Here is a 14766-nt window from a genome sequence, read left to right as displayed (position 1 = left end):
AGGATGAGGGGACACTGAGGCACCACAGGGGAGTAGCTTTTTTAGGGACCTGCCTCCACGATGGCCACATAAATGACATAGTGATGATGATGATGGTGGTGATGGTGATGATGGTGATGGTGGTGATGGTGATGATGATGGTGATGATGGTGATGATGGTGGTGATGATGGTGATGATGATGGTGATGGTGGTGATGATGGTGATGATGATGGTGATGATGGTGATGATGATGATGATGATGGCGATGGTAATAGTGATAATATTGAAGAGGATGAGTGTGAGGGTGGTGGCTGCTGTTTATTGAGCACTCACTTTGTGCACAGAGAGGTTAATTAAGTCAGCTGCTCTAGGACTCAAAGGAGGGCAGTAGTAGAGCTGGGATGTGAGCCCTGGCTCTGCAGAGCTCATGTGCTAACCCAGGATCAGCAGACTTTCTCTGTAGAGGCCACATAGCGAATATTTCCAGCTTTGTGGGCTGTATCATCTCTGCCGTTATAGCATGAAAGCAACCACAGACAATACATAAACAAGCAAGCGGGGCTGTGTTCACCAAGACCTTGTTCATAAAAACAGCCCATAGTTTGCCCACCACTTTAAACCACTGTACGGTACATGGGTCTTTAACTTCAAGTGGTCTTCCTTGGCCATCTACCTGACTCACTTCTCTCCCAGACATTGGACTATTTATCATATGAAATCGATCCTCAAGTGATGGAGATCTGCTACAACTGAGAGATTAGTTCCTTCACTCTGTTTACTCATTCATTCAAACAGCCATTCATTGCCATTATTATCAATGGAATAATAATTACTCGAAGTGTTTTTATTAATAACAAATATTAATTATTATATTATTATAATTATACTTGCTCCACATTAAATACTATATTGATTACAGTATTTTTATGATTATATTGTAAATTATTATAACAAGTATTATTATAAAAGTATTAATATGGAAAACCACAGGCTTTGGGGTCAAAGCAGGGTTATAATTCCAGGCCAAGAATCTTTTAGCTGGACATTTTGAGTAAGTGACAACCTTTCTGAGTCTCAGTTCCCTTTTCTATAAAATGGGCATATAGTCCCTGTCCTCTTCCCTCCTGGGACTGCATAAAGAGAGAATGAAAGGATAGGTAAGCCTTTGGCCCAGTGTTTGACCTCCACTCAAGGGTTCCACTAAAAGGTAGTATTTATTATCACAAGTTATGTTTGTTGAGTGCCTGAGTGATGTTGAGAATGAAGGTGAGGCCTTTTGGGTGGATTTGCCCCAACCCTGACTTGAGTCTGCTGTGCCTCCCTCCTGGACAGGTGAACCTGTACTCCGACCCGCCTCAGCCCAGCCACAGCATCCACATGGGGACAGTGCCCCAGGGGACCAAGGTCTTGTCCTTTAGCATCCCACAGCCCCACTCTGTGGAGCGGTGGCCAGGCCCCGCTGAGGGCCCACAGGCCTCTGAAGCTTCAGGTGAGTCTGGGAGAGATGTGGCTGGAGGGCTTCTCTGCCTGTGACTCTGCACCCTAGGGTGGTGCTGGCTTCAGGCCAGGGGAGGGAGGGAGGTGAGGCCCCTCTCTGGGCCCTTTGACTTGAAGAAATTAAGTGGGGACGTGAAGTGTTTTCTTTGAGCCAGAGCAGCCTGGGTGAAGCCCTACCTCTGCCATTTAGCAGCTAGGTGATCTTAGATGAGCTGTGTAACAAAGAGCATCATAACTGGAGAGCCCACATGAGGGCCAGGCCCTGAGCCAAGCCTTGTCACGTATGATCCCAGTTGACCACCATGTTAACCTGGTGAGGTTACCAACTGGTGCTATCCCACTTACAGTTAAGGCTTGGAGAAGTGAGAACACGTGGAAGGTCACACTGCTACAGGGGAAGGGTCTGCATTTGAACCTACATCCTTCTGAGTTGGAGGCTACACTATTGACTGAGAACCCAGAGGCCTGGCTTGGCTCTAGCTGTGTGATCCAGGGCAGATCCAGACCTTGTTCTTTCCAATAAGTGGGGGCAGTACTGCCCAGGCCACTTGCCCTGGCCTGTGTTAAGATTGTGAGATGGCTGAGCGCTCACTTGAGGGTGGAGGTGGTGGCTTTGACACGTGGCATCAATCACTCAGCCCCAGGAAGGACTGTTCTTGGCCCTAATGTTTAGTGGTTGTGTATTCCAGGGTGGCCGTCAGCTCGAGGAGATCCGAGCTTCTCCTCGTCCCCCAGCGCACCCACCCCAGGGTGGCTTCCAGAGAACCCAGGTATCATCCAGAACCAGCCCGCAGCAGAGCCGGCCCAGGAACTGGCTTCTCAGGCCAGCCGCTTCCTGGCCAAGGTGAGTGGAAGCCCAGCTTTGCCCACCATAGGTGGAACTCACCTGGAGCCTCTGCCTGCTTTGGCTGAGTGACTCTCTGTGAAGCTCAGTGGTCACTGCCCTGCTGGAGCTAAGTCGGAAACAGAGCCTCCCGCTTGGATTTAGAGGCCACACTGCTCCAGCTACCTCCTTGCCCCCCAGTGCTAGGTTTAACTCCCTTTCTGACATTGTGTCTCATCAGAGTCTCTATAACGGTGCTTTGAAGTGCCTCCTAGTTCGTTCCTGGGGGAGACACTCAGTGTTTTCAGGATTCTGGAAGGGTAATGGAACGTCCACTCCACCTTTTCCTCTTCGGGGAATATCACCTCACTTCCTTAGTTTATTTCACTACAGAAATCAATTCTCCTTACTTCTCAGGGGGACTTCTACATTTGCATCAAACAGTCCAAATAGCTGTGACTGCTTGCAGGTCTGTCTTTAACCATACACTTGGCCTTACTCCAAAAGGGCTTTATTTTAAAGCAGCTTAAAAAAGACATGCATTGTAACCACATTCTGAGAACGGGAGTGAGGAAACTGGGGCAAAGAGAAAGCAAGGGTAGGAGAAAAATAAAGTGAACTTAGGGAGAAGTGAATAAACAAAATATTCCGTTGGACCCTGAACTTTTTATCAGTTTCGTGTTTGGCTTTGAGCTTTCTAGTTGTCAATGCAGAAAGGGAAATGCAATTGTTACATCATCATGTCCATGAAACAAATTCCTGCAGAGAAACACTACCGTTCTTTTCCCTTTTTCTTTCTTTCTTCCTTCCTTTCTTTCTTTTCTTTCTTTCTTTCTTTCTTTTTTTTTTTAGTAACAGCTTTATTGAGATATAATTTACATAACATACAGTTCAGTCATTTAAGGTTAATGCTTCCAGGGTTTTTTTTTTTTTTCTTCACTATATTCACAGTTGTGCAGGCATCATCACAATCAATTTTAGAACATTTTTGTCACGCACCAAGAAACTCCTTATCCACTAAGCCACTAAGTGATCACTCCCCATGCCCCCTACCCCCAGCCCCGGGCAGCTGCCCATTTAGTTTCTGTATGGGTTTACATATTTTGGATATTACATATAAATGGATTCATGTTATATTTGTCCTTTTGTGTCTGGCTTCTTTCAATTAACATAACGTTTTCAAGGCTTATCCGCCTTGTAGCAGCATGAACAAGTACTTTATTCCTTTTTGTCACCACTCTCTGGGTCCTGCAACTGGAGAGAATGTTTCTCCTTGTCCTGTGTGCTGTGAAACAAAGCCAAGGTCACCACACTGAGCAGGAGCCAGGGCACCAGCTGACCCCAATGATCCAGCGTTGCACTGTCCGACAGAGGAGCACTGGTCACATGGCTAGTGAGTACTTGACCTGTGGCCAGTCCAGATTGAGATGTTCTGTAAGTGCAAAACATGCTGGATTTCAGCGACTTTATGCGACAAAAAGAATATAAAGTATTTTAATACTTTTTTGCATTGATTACATGTCAAAATAATATTTTAGGTTTATAAAATAGTTTATTAAAATTAATCTGCCTTTTTTCCATGTTTTTAGTATGGCTACTAGAAAAATTTAAATTACATATGTAGCTTGCTTTACATTTCTATTTTGTATGTCATATAATTATATAATGTAATGTAATTATATTAGATAAATTTCTGTATTATATTTTGGCACTGAGCTAGAGCTTGCCTAGCAATCCCCAAGTCATATTTGCCTTTTTTTCCTAATTAAAAAATTTTTTGTAAAGGTAATAGATACCCATGGTAAAGACCCTCACATAGAACAAAGAATATATTCAGTGAAGTCTTTTCTCTCACTCTTGCTTTTCTGCTTCATGGAAAAACATTTAATGCACACACATGCATTTATAGAAATGGTCACATAAGTGTGTACGGTGTACTGTAGCTTGATTTTTTAAAAAATGTTTTTGGGGGGGAGTAGTACCCTCTCCTGCCATATTTTGATTTTTTTAAGGTCCCAGATTTGAATATTTACTTCTGGGTAGACAATGAATTTGCTTTGCTCAAAGTTCAGAGGATACGTATAATAGATAACCCTCCTCCTGTCCCTGACCCCCCACCACCCAGTTCTCCTCCCCAGAAGCACTTAATATTTTAGTATCTTGCATCCTTCTAGAGTTAGTTTGTAGTATATAAGCAACTGTTTTGTATTTTTTTATTCTCCCTATATTTTATACAGATGGTAGCATACCATAAACACTGTCCTAAAACTTGACTTGATTCTGAAAGGCAGGTCTTGAAGGCATTTATATATGAAAACAAATACATGTGCCATCCTCTTCTTGAGGGCTGCACTATTCCGTGGATAGGCATTAGATTGCTTCCTGTTGCCCCACCACCACCATGCTGCAGTAAATACCCTGCTTTATAGGTTTCATGCACATGAGTGAGTGCACCTGGCTGTCAATAACTTCCTAGAGGTTCTGCTTTGGTTTTTCCCAAGGCTACCATGGCATGGTAGCATCGATTTCTGGCACCTGCCCCTCCGTGCTTGTCAGGAAACCCACACCCCAAGGTGAGGTCCAGCTCTTCCAGCCAAAGCATGATGGGGCGAAGTGTGGGAGTCTGCAGAACTCATCTTCCAGATTCTGGACTAACGGAGAGTGTTTCCTTCCCCTCCCAACGCCCAGGTGGAGTCCTTTGTAGAACTGATACAAGCAGGACAGCTGGCGCCCCGGGACCAGCTCAAGGTACTGCCTGCCCGTTTTAGGAGACGCCCGTGGAGCTGTTAGACAACTGCTCTGTCTCCCACAGCTCGGGCTCTCAAGCCTCATTTGCTGCAAGACAGACCAGAGGATCCCAGACACAGGGTCTCCTTTCAGGACAGCTGCTGCGGAGCTTTCCATGACAGTGATCTTTGTATCACAAGAGTCACCACTGATGAAGCAACCGCGGTGGTGCACCAGGCACTGTGGGAAGCCCTCGATGTACAGTATTTCATTATAGCATCATAAAAACCCAGGGAGGTAGTTACAGTCATCACCCGCATTTAACTGGGATGAACTGAAGCCCGGAAAGGCAACTTGAAGGGCGCACAGCCAGTAAGTGGCACAGCCCAGACCCAGGTCTGTCTGAATCCCAGGTCCAGGGTTGTGATCACTGCCCCGAGGAGCTTCCCACCCATTGTCCTGCCTCTCAGCAACCAGGAGAATAATTTTCTTTTTAAATTTTCTTTATTATAAAAGAAATTACTAACATTTGAAAACCAGGGTGAAAAGGGCGAAGAGACCCCTAATCTAACCATTATTGGCTTATTTCCTTCTGGACTTTGGTATTTCTAGAAAATACCAAATACCAAACTACAGTCATATATAAAATTTAGATTTCTGCTGCCTTAGCCAGGGTCCCAGGAAGGAGCAGATGGAGCTCTCAAAGCTGCAAGTGTAGGGCTCAGTGAAGGGGCTGTTAACGAGGGAATGGGGAGCCTCAGGGGTCCAAGAAGGAACACGGAAACCCAAGGACTAGCACCTGCCCAGAGCTGTTCCCTCCCAGGTCTCTGTCCTACCACGCTATGACCTCTAAATAGATGCTTCCTGCTGGACAGACCCCAGGGGAAGCCAGCAGGTAGGGAGCCCAGCTGATGCTCGAGGCACAGAGCAGGCTGGGGAGGGGAGCTGAGGGAGGGCTGGGAGGGGAAATGCAACGCAGCACTTCCTGGATATTTTTGCTATGTTATTACTCTGTTACTAACTACTGTTATTATGTAGAATGTGACATACAGTCTCCTATTACAAAGTGTGTGATATGTATTATATTATTTCATTGAGTGGATGATCAAAGACCTTGAAAATCAAAACCATCCTTTCTCTTCCCTGTTCTCCTAATGTCCCCATGTCCAAGGAGGTTGAGAGGTGTTGGAAGATCAATCCTGACTGGGGTCTGGACTGTAAGTTGTCCTTGGCCTCAGTCTGTCATCAGTATAGGATGAATGAGATAAGGCTGATAATAAGCCAGAGATAATGATCCTACCTCCTGTAGCTTTAGCCATAAATGCTGTGGGGGCCAAGCTTAACTGTTAGCACCATGAACCCTGGAGCTAGAAGGCCTGGCGCCATATCTGCAACTTGCTCACTTGCTGTGTGACCTTCACCAAGTTAAGTAACCTCTCCGTTCTTCAGTTTCCTCCTGTTTAAATGAAGATGGTACATTACATCTCTCATTGGGGTTATGTTGAAGATTAAATGAATAATGCACAGGGCTGTAGACAGAGCCTCAGTGCTCAGTAAATGTTAGTTATCATTATCAACAATATGATGGTGATGACAGCACCATGTGTGTGATCATCTATATGGATTTGGGAAAAGAGTGACTAATGTTCCAAAATCCACAGTTTTGAAAATCAAGGATGAGGATCTATGATCTCTCAAGTTCTAGGTCCTCATGGGGACATAATGATAGCATATTTGACACTATGACTGTCATGGGACATCGGGGTACTTATAGGTCTACCCAGGAAAGACTGCTACCCTCTGGAGCTGGTCCAAGGCTCTGAGCTGTGCCTCTGCTGTGCCAGTCTGATGGCAGAGAGCTTGACCAGGGCAAGCAGACCCCAGAGGTTACCAACCTCAGACTTCCAGATACGCAGGGGCCTGCCTCTCCCTGAATGAGTGACACGGTCCCCCCATGAGCTGTCTCGTCCACTGTGTCTGCAGGGATGGAGCCCACAGGGTCTGGACACTCACGTCTTCCTGGCCTGTCTGGTTTCAGGGCTTCCAGCGGCTAAAGGCTGCCCACACTGCCCTGGAGGAGGAGTACCTGAAGGCCTGCAGGGAGCAGCACCTGGCCCAGCAGCTTGCCGGATCCAAGGGAGCGCCTGGGAAATTCGATCCTGGCAGGTACATGCTGGGGAGGGAGGCCCTGAGGACAAATGGGGCAGGCCCTCGGGTCGCACCAGGAGGGGCGCACTTCATCTTAATTCACACCCTAGGGGAACAGGGAGAAATCCTATCCCAATTAACAACATATCCAGATGGGGGATACTTCAAGGCTAAGATTTGTGTCCTTTTGGACTCCTGCAGTGGGAGATGACCTTGGAGATAAGGGTTGAAATCCTGCACTGGAGAATGGGGAAACTGAGGCCACAGAGGGAAGGGACTTACTCAGGATCCCACAGCCAGTTGGTGGCATGGGGAACTCAGGCTGAGGCCTCCTTATTCCCAGTGGAGTCCACTTTTATTTAGTTTATTTTGCTCCCCATGCCATCTATATGATGACATCAGGTGGACCCTCTGTGGGCATCTCTGGGGCCTCTGCTCTGAAGCACAGCCTCCCAGACCTGCCTGATGAGGCTGCTGACCAGGTTCCCAGTGCTGATGTGTCCTCCTTCCAGGGAGCTGGAAGCAAAGATATTCCAGCTGGGAATTCGCTTGGAAGAGCTGAAGGACCATGTGGACCAGAACCAGCAGAAGCCTGAGCGAGCCGGATCAGACTTGGCTCTGGACAGCCCCCCAGCCGGGCCCTCCCCTGAGCAGCCAGCAGGCCTGCCCTCTCCTTTGGAACAAGCCCCTACACCAGCCATCCAGACACTCTGCCCCGAGGTACCTCTTTGCCCAACCATACTGGACTGTCCCTTCATTCATTCTTTTCTCCATTAATTGACTTCTTCACTACACATCTGTGAAGTTTGTACCATGTGCCAGGGCTCATGACACACGGTGGAAGTTCAGTGGAAAACACACAAACAAAAAATAGGTGGTCTCTACCGTCATGGAGTTTTCTATCCAGTTGAACTAGTTAGTTGCTTAATTATAATTTTGTTCAGTGCTCTGAAGGAGAATTGTGGGGTTCTGTGAGAGTAGGTAACAGGGTAACATATCTGTGCTTAGGAGATCAGAGAAATTTCCCTCAAGAAAGCAACATTTAAATGATATCCGAGGGTGAGTAAGAATTACTTGGTGCAGAAGAAAATAAGCCATCTTGCAGGGAAAACAGCCTATGCAAAGGCCCTGTGGCTAGATATGGACAGCGAGGGGGGCAGTTGTCTGAGAGATGTGGCTGGAGAGACAAGCAGGAGTCCCATGATACAAGGGCTTGTGGACCACATCAAGGGGATGGTCTTAAACTCTGCTGGGTTTTTCAGCAGAAGATGGCAAAGAAGGATTTGCAGGTAGGTCAGTCAGAGTTGGGGAGGTGGCAGCGCAGGTGGAGAGTTGTGCACAGACCTGAGAGAGGTTTAGAAGGTACATTTGACTGGACTTGGAGTGATGGTGAGAAGAAAAGAGCAAAGGATGACCTGTAGGCTTCCAGCTGGTAGTCCTGGGTGGATCTGGCGACTATTCATAGAGATGGAAGACGCCAGACAGAGGCCGTACACGGGAGGGAGTTTCTAGAATTCTCTCCAGTCCATGTCACAACCCCATGGGAGATGATTACTATCCGTGCTTTGCAGTTGAGCAGACTGAGTGTAGAGCACTCACACAGGTGGCAGTGGCATTGCTATGGCTCGTTGTGTTAGCAACTGGAGCAGGAGAAAGGACCAGCATGGCAGGTGGGGCGGGGAGCTGCTGGAGGGCTGGGCACTGGGACAATTTCCATGACAGCTGAAGTCTTGGTGGCCCGGAGCTTTGGGGGACATTCTCACACACCGTGCTCTGCCCCAGAGGGGAGGAACTCTTCCAGGCACTATCTCCTGCATGGATGGTGGGACCTGAATGCATCCTCTTGAGGGGCTCCCCTGCTCCCACAGTGAAGGAGTTTTAGGGGCTGGGTGTCCATATTGGAATGGAGTGGGTCAGGAGAGGTGCTTCTGGCAGGAAGTCTGGGTTCAAATCTTGGCTCTGCTCCTCCCTTCTGTGTGACTTTAGGCAAGTCATTTGAGCCTCAGTTACCTGTCTGTAAGATGGCTTGTAACAGCTGTACGTACTGGTGGGGTTGTGGTGAAGAGATGTCTGTACAGTGCCGGGCACATGGCAGGGGCTCAACTAATGGCAGCCAGTACTGAAGACCACATGGTCCAGCCCCTCCCTTTTGTGCGCACATAAAAGGGTGGTGGGTTAGTGACTCTAACCTATTTCTTACTCTTCAGCACCCAGCGTGAGCTGGCATAAGGTAGATCCTTAAAAAGTGGTGTTTAGGTATCTGCTGACTCTCTGCCCCTCCTCCTTTCTGGCCCCAGCCCGATGCCACCAGCATTGGCCCCCACCCATTGCACGTGAACTTGGATCTGAGTGCTACCAGCAATGAGGTAGAAGACAGGCCGCTTGGCCTCCCGGGCCCACTCAGGCACAAGGAGCTGCAGGTGGAGCAGGATCTCCATGGTCTCTTAGAGCGGTGAGTGCCCACCGGGAGCAGGGCCAGGGTGTGTGGCCCAGTGGCTGGATCTTGCTGGCCTTGCTGGGCAGCAGTGACGCTCCTCTGTGTTCTTCCGCAGGTACCTCAGTGTGAAGTCCCCCCCAGAAGCCATGAGGATGGAGGAGGAGGAGGCGGGAGGGCAGGACCGCACCCTGGAAGTTGACGGGCCGGCTCCAGCTCCGGGAAAAGCAGCAGCCACCAGGCTCCCCACCAGGCAGCTCCCGGCACAGGCTGAGAGAAGTCACAGGGGCTCCCTCGAGTATGTCCGTGAGCCTCCCCTGCTTGTCCCATACCAACTCAGAAACCACAGGGGTGGTAATTGTCAGAACGAGCTAGACAGCTCTTCACCGTTAGAAATGGCTTTCCTGACTCAGCTCAGTGTCTCTTCAAAACATGGACCGTATACTATTGATAGCACTTGAAATTATTTGGGGGGGGGAATGGGAAGTCTGGTAGGACAGATGCAGCATTAAATAATGTTACTCTCGGGGGAGGGGAATAGCTCAGTGGTAGGGCGCATGCTTAGATCCAGGGTTCAATCCCCAGTACCTCCATTAAAAAATGAAGAATAACATTACCCACTTTCTAATCTCAGACATTCCACATACATCAAGGAGAAAGTCTCAGTTAGGGTTATTAAGTCTTCAGTGCCTCTCTTGATCCTCCTTTAAAGAGAGGAAACAAGCAAGCAGGCCTCAGGCCCACAACCTTTAGCAGGCTCCAGACAGTAACTATATTGTTTTCATGTTCTTGTATTTGTTTCCAAAGTTAGCTTCTATCTGTAACACAGAATACTGGTCTTCTATTTATAATAGTGACATGAAGTCTTTTTAAGTAGATTGAAGTTGATGGAAATGGCTGGAATAGGGAAGATGGAAGGCAAATTCCAGAAGCCTGGGAAATGATGCCTTAGCTCATCTGTTTCCACACTATTTCCGCTGCGGTGTATTGAGTGGGTTTTGTTGACATTTCCATTTTATAGTTGAGAAAACAGGTTCAGAGAGGGGAGGTGCCTTGCCCAAAGTCACACAGCGAGAAGATGGCAGAACCAGGGTGGGCGTGCAGGGGTGCCTGACTCCAGAGCGTGTGCCCTGGACTGCATGGCTGCTCCTGGGACAGGGCCGCCCGGCCCCTGCCTGAGCTCAGGGCTGGCATGCCTCTCCTTCCCTGCCAGGGGGACTGTGGAGCAGATGGCACCCGTGAAGCCAGCAGACTTCCATGCATCCATGGCCAGAGACAGCCACCTGCAAGGCCTGGACAAAGCCGGGGCAGCTCCTCCAGGCCCTAGCAGGCACCCTCACCCTCGGGGCACCAAGTCCTCTGTGGCGTCCCACCAGGGCAGTCTGACCAGCCTAGAGGGAAGTGGCATCTCTGAGCGCCTTCCACAGAAGTCTCTGTGCCAGGCTGGTGGGCCCCACCAGGAGGTAAGTGTCCACAAGGGGTCTGAGCTCAGAGCCTCAGTGCCCTGCGCCTCCCGGAGCATCCTGCCTCCAGGCCTTTGCTCAGAATGCCTGCTGCTCCCGCCCCTGCCAGTCACAGTCCTGCCCAGCTTTCAGGGCTTAGGCCCAGTGCCCCTCTGCCATGTCTGCCTGTGCCCCTGTCCCTCTGCCGGGAGCTCCTGTCCTCCTCTGAGAGAGCTTGTAGCACCACGCCTGTATGTTTCTGAGCCTGCTCAGCACAGCTGGGGGAGAGGAGGGGAGTCTTTGGCTCCATGCCATTTGTACCATGAGAATAGCAATTTTTAAACTGTTGTAGGAGTCACAGATCACTCTGAAAATGTGACTTATGTGATGGATCCTCCCTTAGAATGACACAGACGTAGGCATGTGTATACACACCACACACACACACACACACACACATACACACACTGATGGTCCTAATGAGCCCATGGTAAGGAGACTGCACTAGACCATGAACTCCGAGGGCAGGCACCTGTGTTGCTGTCTGTGATCTTTGCTCCTTGCATAAGACGCAGTGCGTTGAAAATGTGCGTGTTGACTAATTTTATTTTCCCCATTCATTGGGCCTGGGCATTTCTGCAGTCAGTTCGGACCGCGGCGTTCCAGGCCCACGCTGGAAGACGCGTGGACATGAGACGCCCATTCCCTCCATGGGACTGCTTTCTCCTCCTCCTCTTTCTATTCCTCAGCTCAGGAAATCCGCCACAGTATCTCTTCCAAGGGCCCTGGCTCCCACTTCTCAGGGAAGTGGGACTTGCTCAGGGTCCTCTTGGGGTGTGGAGTCCCTGCTGTTGGCCTGGAGCTCGTGCTGGGTCCTGAGCACCCGAGGACCCTCACACCCGGGGCCTGGATGTCGGGAGCTGGGCCAGGAATGTGAGCCTCAGGCCAGGGCTTGGGAAGGGTTTCCCAGTGTGCCTCGGGCACATTCCTCAGATTAAAGGGACACTGCCTCTTTCAGGAGCCCTGGATGGCATCCCCCGAGACAGACAGTGGCTTTGTGGGCTCAGAAACCAGCAGAGTGTCGCCCCTCACTCAGACTCCAGAGCACCGGCTCTCCCACATCAGGTATCCTGGGGACCCTCACCGCGGGACTGTCAGTGTCACATGCCTCGTGTAGTGCCTGTGAGCCCAGATCAGGGGCAGATGGTCTGAGCATGCTCAGAGCCTGCCGTTCATCCCCTCAGCGATGGGTCCTTGCCCACATCTTACTGATAGAGGAGAGCTGAGGTTCAGAGAGGGAAACTGACTGATTTGCCCAGCATTACTCTGCCAGTTATCGGCAGACAGGAAAATAAATATTTGTTGAGCAAATGGATGATGAAATGATGAGTAAATAAGAGCTATAGCGAGGGTGGCGTGAGGAGAGCAGAAGACAAGGATAAAGGATAATCAGGGCGGCTACCTGGGAGGAGACTGGGCTGGAACCCAAAGGGGAGAGAGAGGGTAGAGGAGGCTCTGGTGAAGGGTGGGGTGACAGAGCCACCATGTAGAGTGACAGCCTCCAAAGCTGGATGCAGGCCCCTCGGGCCACCCAGGGCTGCATGCGAAGAAGGGATTACAAATTCCATTTCTTCGTATATGGTCTAAAAACTAAATGGAACTTTATAATTTTGAATGTATGAGTAGGCCAGGTGCACAGCACTGCACTTTACAAAGAATCGCAGGTATCCTGGGGCTGCATCTGCAAAAATACTGTACTCCCAGGGGTGCCAGGTCCCAAAGGGTGGGAACTCGTGGTTTAGCATGTGGAGGGGCTCAGAGGCTGTGGCCTCTTTCTGTGTGACCTCAACATGTCTCTCCCTCCATGGTCCCCCAGTACTCCAGGGACACTAGGCCAGCCCTTCACTCCATCTGAGCCCCGAGACGCAGCCTCCCACCGCCAGACCAGGGGTCTTCCGGTTCCCAGAAGAGCCGCTGAGCCCAGCACACCCAGGAGCCGAGCCCAGAGGCCCCCGTCTGGCCAGGACAGTCCTCTCCGGCAGAGGGCGTCCAGCTTCTGTCTGGAGCGGGCACTGGCGGCCGAGATGGGTGAGTGGACGTGTCTGGGTTGGCCAGAACCTGGGGGGTTGCATGGGTTAAAAAAAAGAATCAAACTAACAAGAAAACTTGCATTATCCTTTAAGATACAAAATATCATACAGGGTCATTGTAGAAAAGTTTGAAATTACAGACAAGGTGGACAAAAGGGAACAAAAGGAAAAACAATAAGCTAAAAACCGTCACTGCTGATGTTCTGGTGTAGAAGCTGTGAGCTGTTTTCTATGCCAGTGTGTGTGTGTTTGTTCACATAAACTTCAAACGGAAATGGGGTATTATACATGACTGTTTGATAACCTCTTTTTCACTGAACATTGTGTCATGCACACTTCCCATGTCTATAAAATCCATGATTTAGTTTTTTAACCTTAAAAAGTGCATGTGAACTTTTTTAAAAAAGTAAGACAAACATACAGGAAAGAACATCAATTGATGAATTTTCGCAAAGTGACCACAGACCAAGAAACTCAACATAATCCAAACCGCAGACCCCCTTCGAGCGCCTCCCAGTCTCTCCCATCCCTCCCAAAGGTAGCTACTGTTCCAACTTCTGACCCCTCAGACTAGCTTTGCCTCTTTTTAAAAAAATTTCTTTTATTATTTTTTTAATTGAAGTATAGTCAGTTTGCAATGTTGTGTCAATTTCTGCTGTACAGCATACTGTTTCAGTCATACATATACATACGTATATTCCTTTGCCTCTTTTTAAGGTTCACCGTTTAAAACTTTTTGATTAGACTTTAATTAAAAGTTTAATTAAAGATTAACATGCAGTTGTAAGAAATGATAAGCAGAGATCCTCAGTGCCCTCCCCCACAGTTTTCCCCAGTAATAACATCTTGCAAAACCATAGTGCAATGTCACAACCAAATATTGACATGGGTTCAGTCAAGATACAGAACATTTCCACCACCTTCGGATCCCTCACGTTGCCCTTTTATAGACACATTCACTTCCCTCCTGCCTCTGCCTCCACCTCCTCCCTAACTCCTGGTAACCACTAGTCTGTTCTCCATTTCTATAATTTTGTCATTTTGAGAATGTTGTATAAATGGAATCGTATAGGATATAACCTTTTGGAATTGGCTTCTTTTTCACTCAGCATAATTTTCTGAAGATTCATCTAGATTGTTCCATAAGTCGATAGTTTGTTCCTTTCTATATTTGCTGAGTAATATTGCAAGAGCTCATTGTTTCAGATGCATGGGTCAGATGAGCGTATTGTAACCTCTGGTCGCCCATCCCTTTGAGAGGCTAGTTAAAGTTCTGAACGCTCCCCCAAAAGACATTTACACAGGTAGAGGTGGGACTAATTTTAAAGGGAGCTGGAGGCTCCAAAGCTGGTCCCAGAACAACACAGTGATGCCCAGAATCTGGGGGCCCATAAGAAGGAGCGAGGAGCTCTTTGAAGGAGGTAAGCCCTGGAGACTTGGATCTGATGCTGAAATGGTGGACTGGGTTGGGCGGGGGGAATCTAGTTACAAGCAGATCTGCAGGCCCAGATTTGCACCCCAAGCTCCCAGCAAAAACCACCTCTTCTTCTGGTTTTAAGGTCAGTGAGTCATTGCAAACTTCATTTGCAAACTCAGCTGGGCCCCATCTCTTCACCTCCATCCTT

At 48.8% G+C, this 14766-nt stretch overlaps 1 protein-coding gene across 5 annotated transcripts in view; it reads left to right on the top strand.

Moving 5' to 3' along the window:
- The window catches only part of AKNA (AT-hook transcription factor), a 53133-nt gene that overhangs the window by 24886 nt on the left and 13481 nt on the right, over window positions 1-14766 (top strand). For all 5 annotated transcript variants that reach the window (XM_031677452.2, XM_006211367.4, XM_072959994.1 and 2 more), the window contains 10 exons: window positions 1313-1469; window positions 2167-2321; window positions 4989-5048; window positions 7066-7193; window positions 7688-7895; window positions 9473-9627; window positions 9728-9907; window positions 10823-11072; window positions 12070-12176; window positions 12928-13139. In XM_031677452.2, coding sequence (XP_031533312.1) covers window positions 1313-1469; window positions 2167-2321; window positions 4989-5048; window positions 7066-7193; window positions 7688-7895; window positions 9473-9627; window positions 9728-9907; window positions 10823-11072; window positions 12070-12176; window positions 12928-13139 — 1612 coding nt within the window. The remainder of the gene's footprint in view (window positions 1-1312; window positions 1470-2166; window positions 2322-4988; window positions 5049-7065; window positions 7194-7687; window positions 7896-9472; window positions 9628-9727; window positions 9908-10822; window positions 11073-12069; window positions 12177-12927; window positions 13140-14766) is intronic.

Source organism: Vicugna pacos, chromosome 4 (genome assembly GCF_048564905.1).
Source record: "Vicugna pacos chromosome 4, VicPac4, whole genome shotgun sequence".
NCBI classification, from domain to species: Eukaryota; Metazoa; Chordata; class Mammalia; order Artiodactyla; family Camelidae; genus Vicugna; species Vicugna pacos.
The sequence above is the reverse complement of the archived record's forward strand: the minus strand, read 5'-3'. Positions and strand labels throughout refer to the sequence as shown.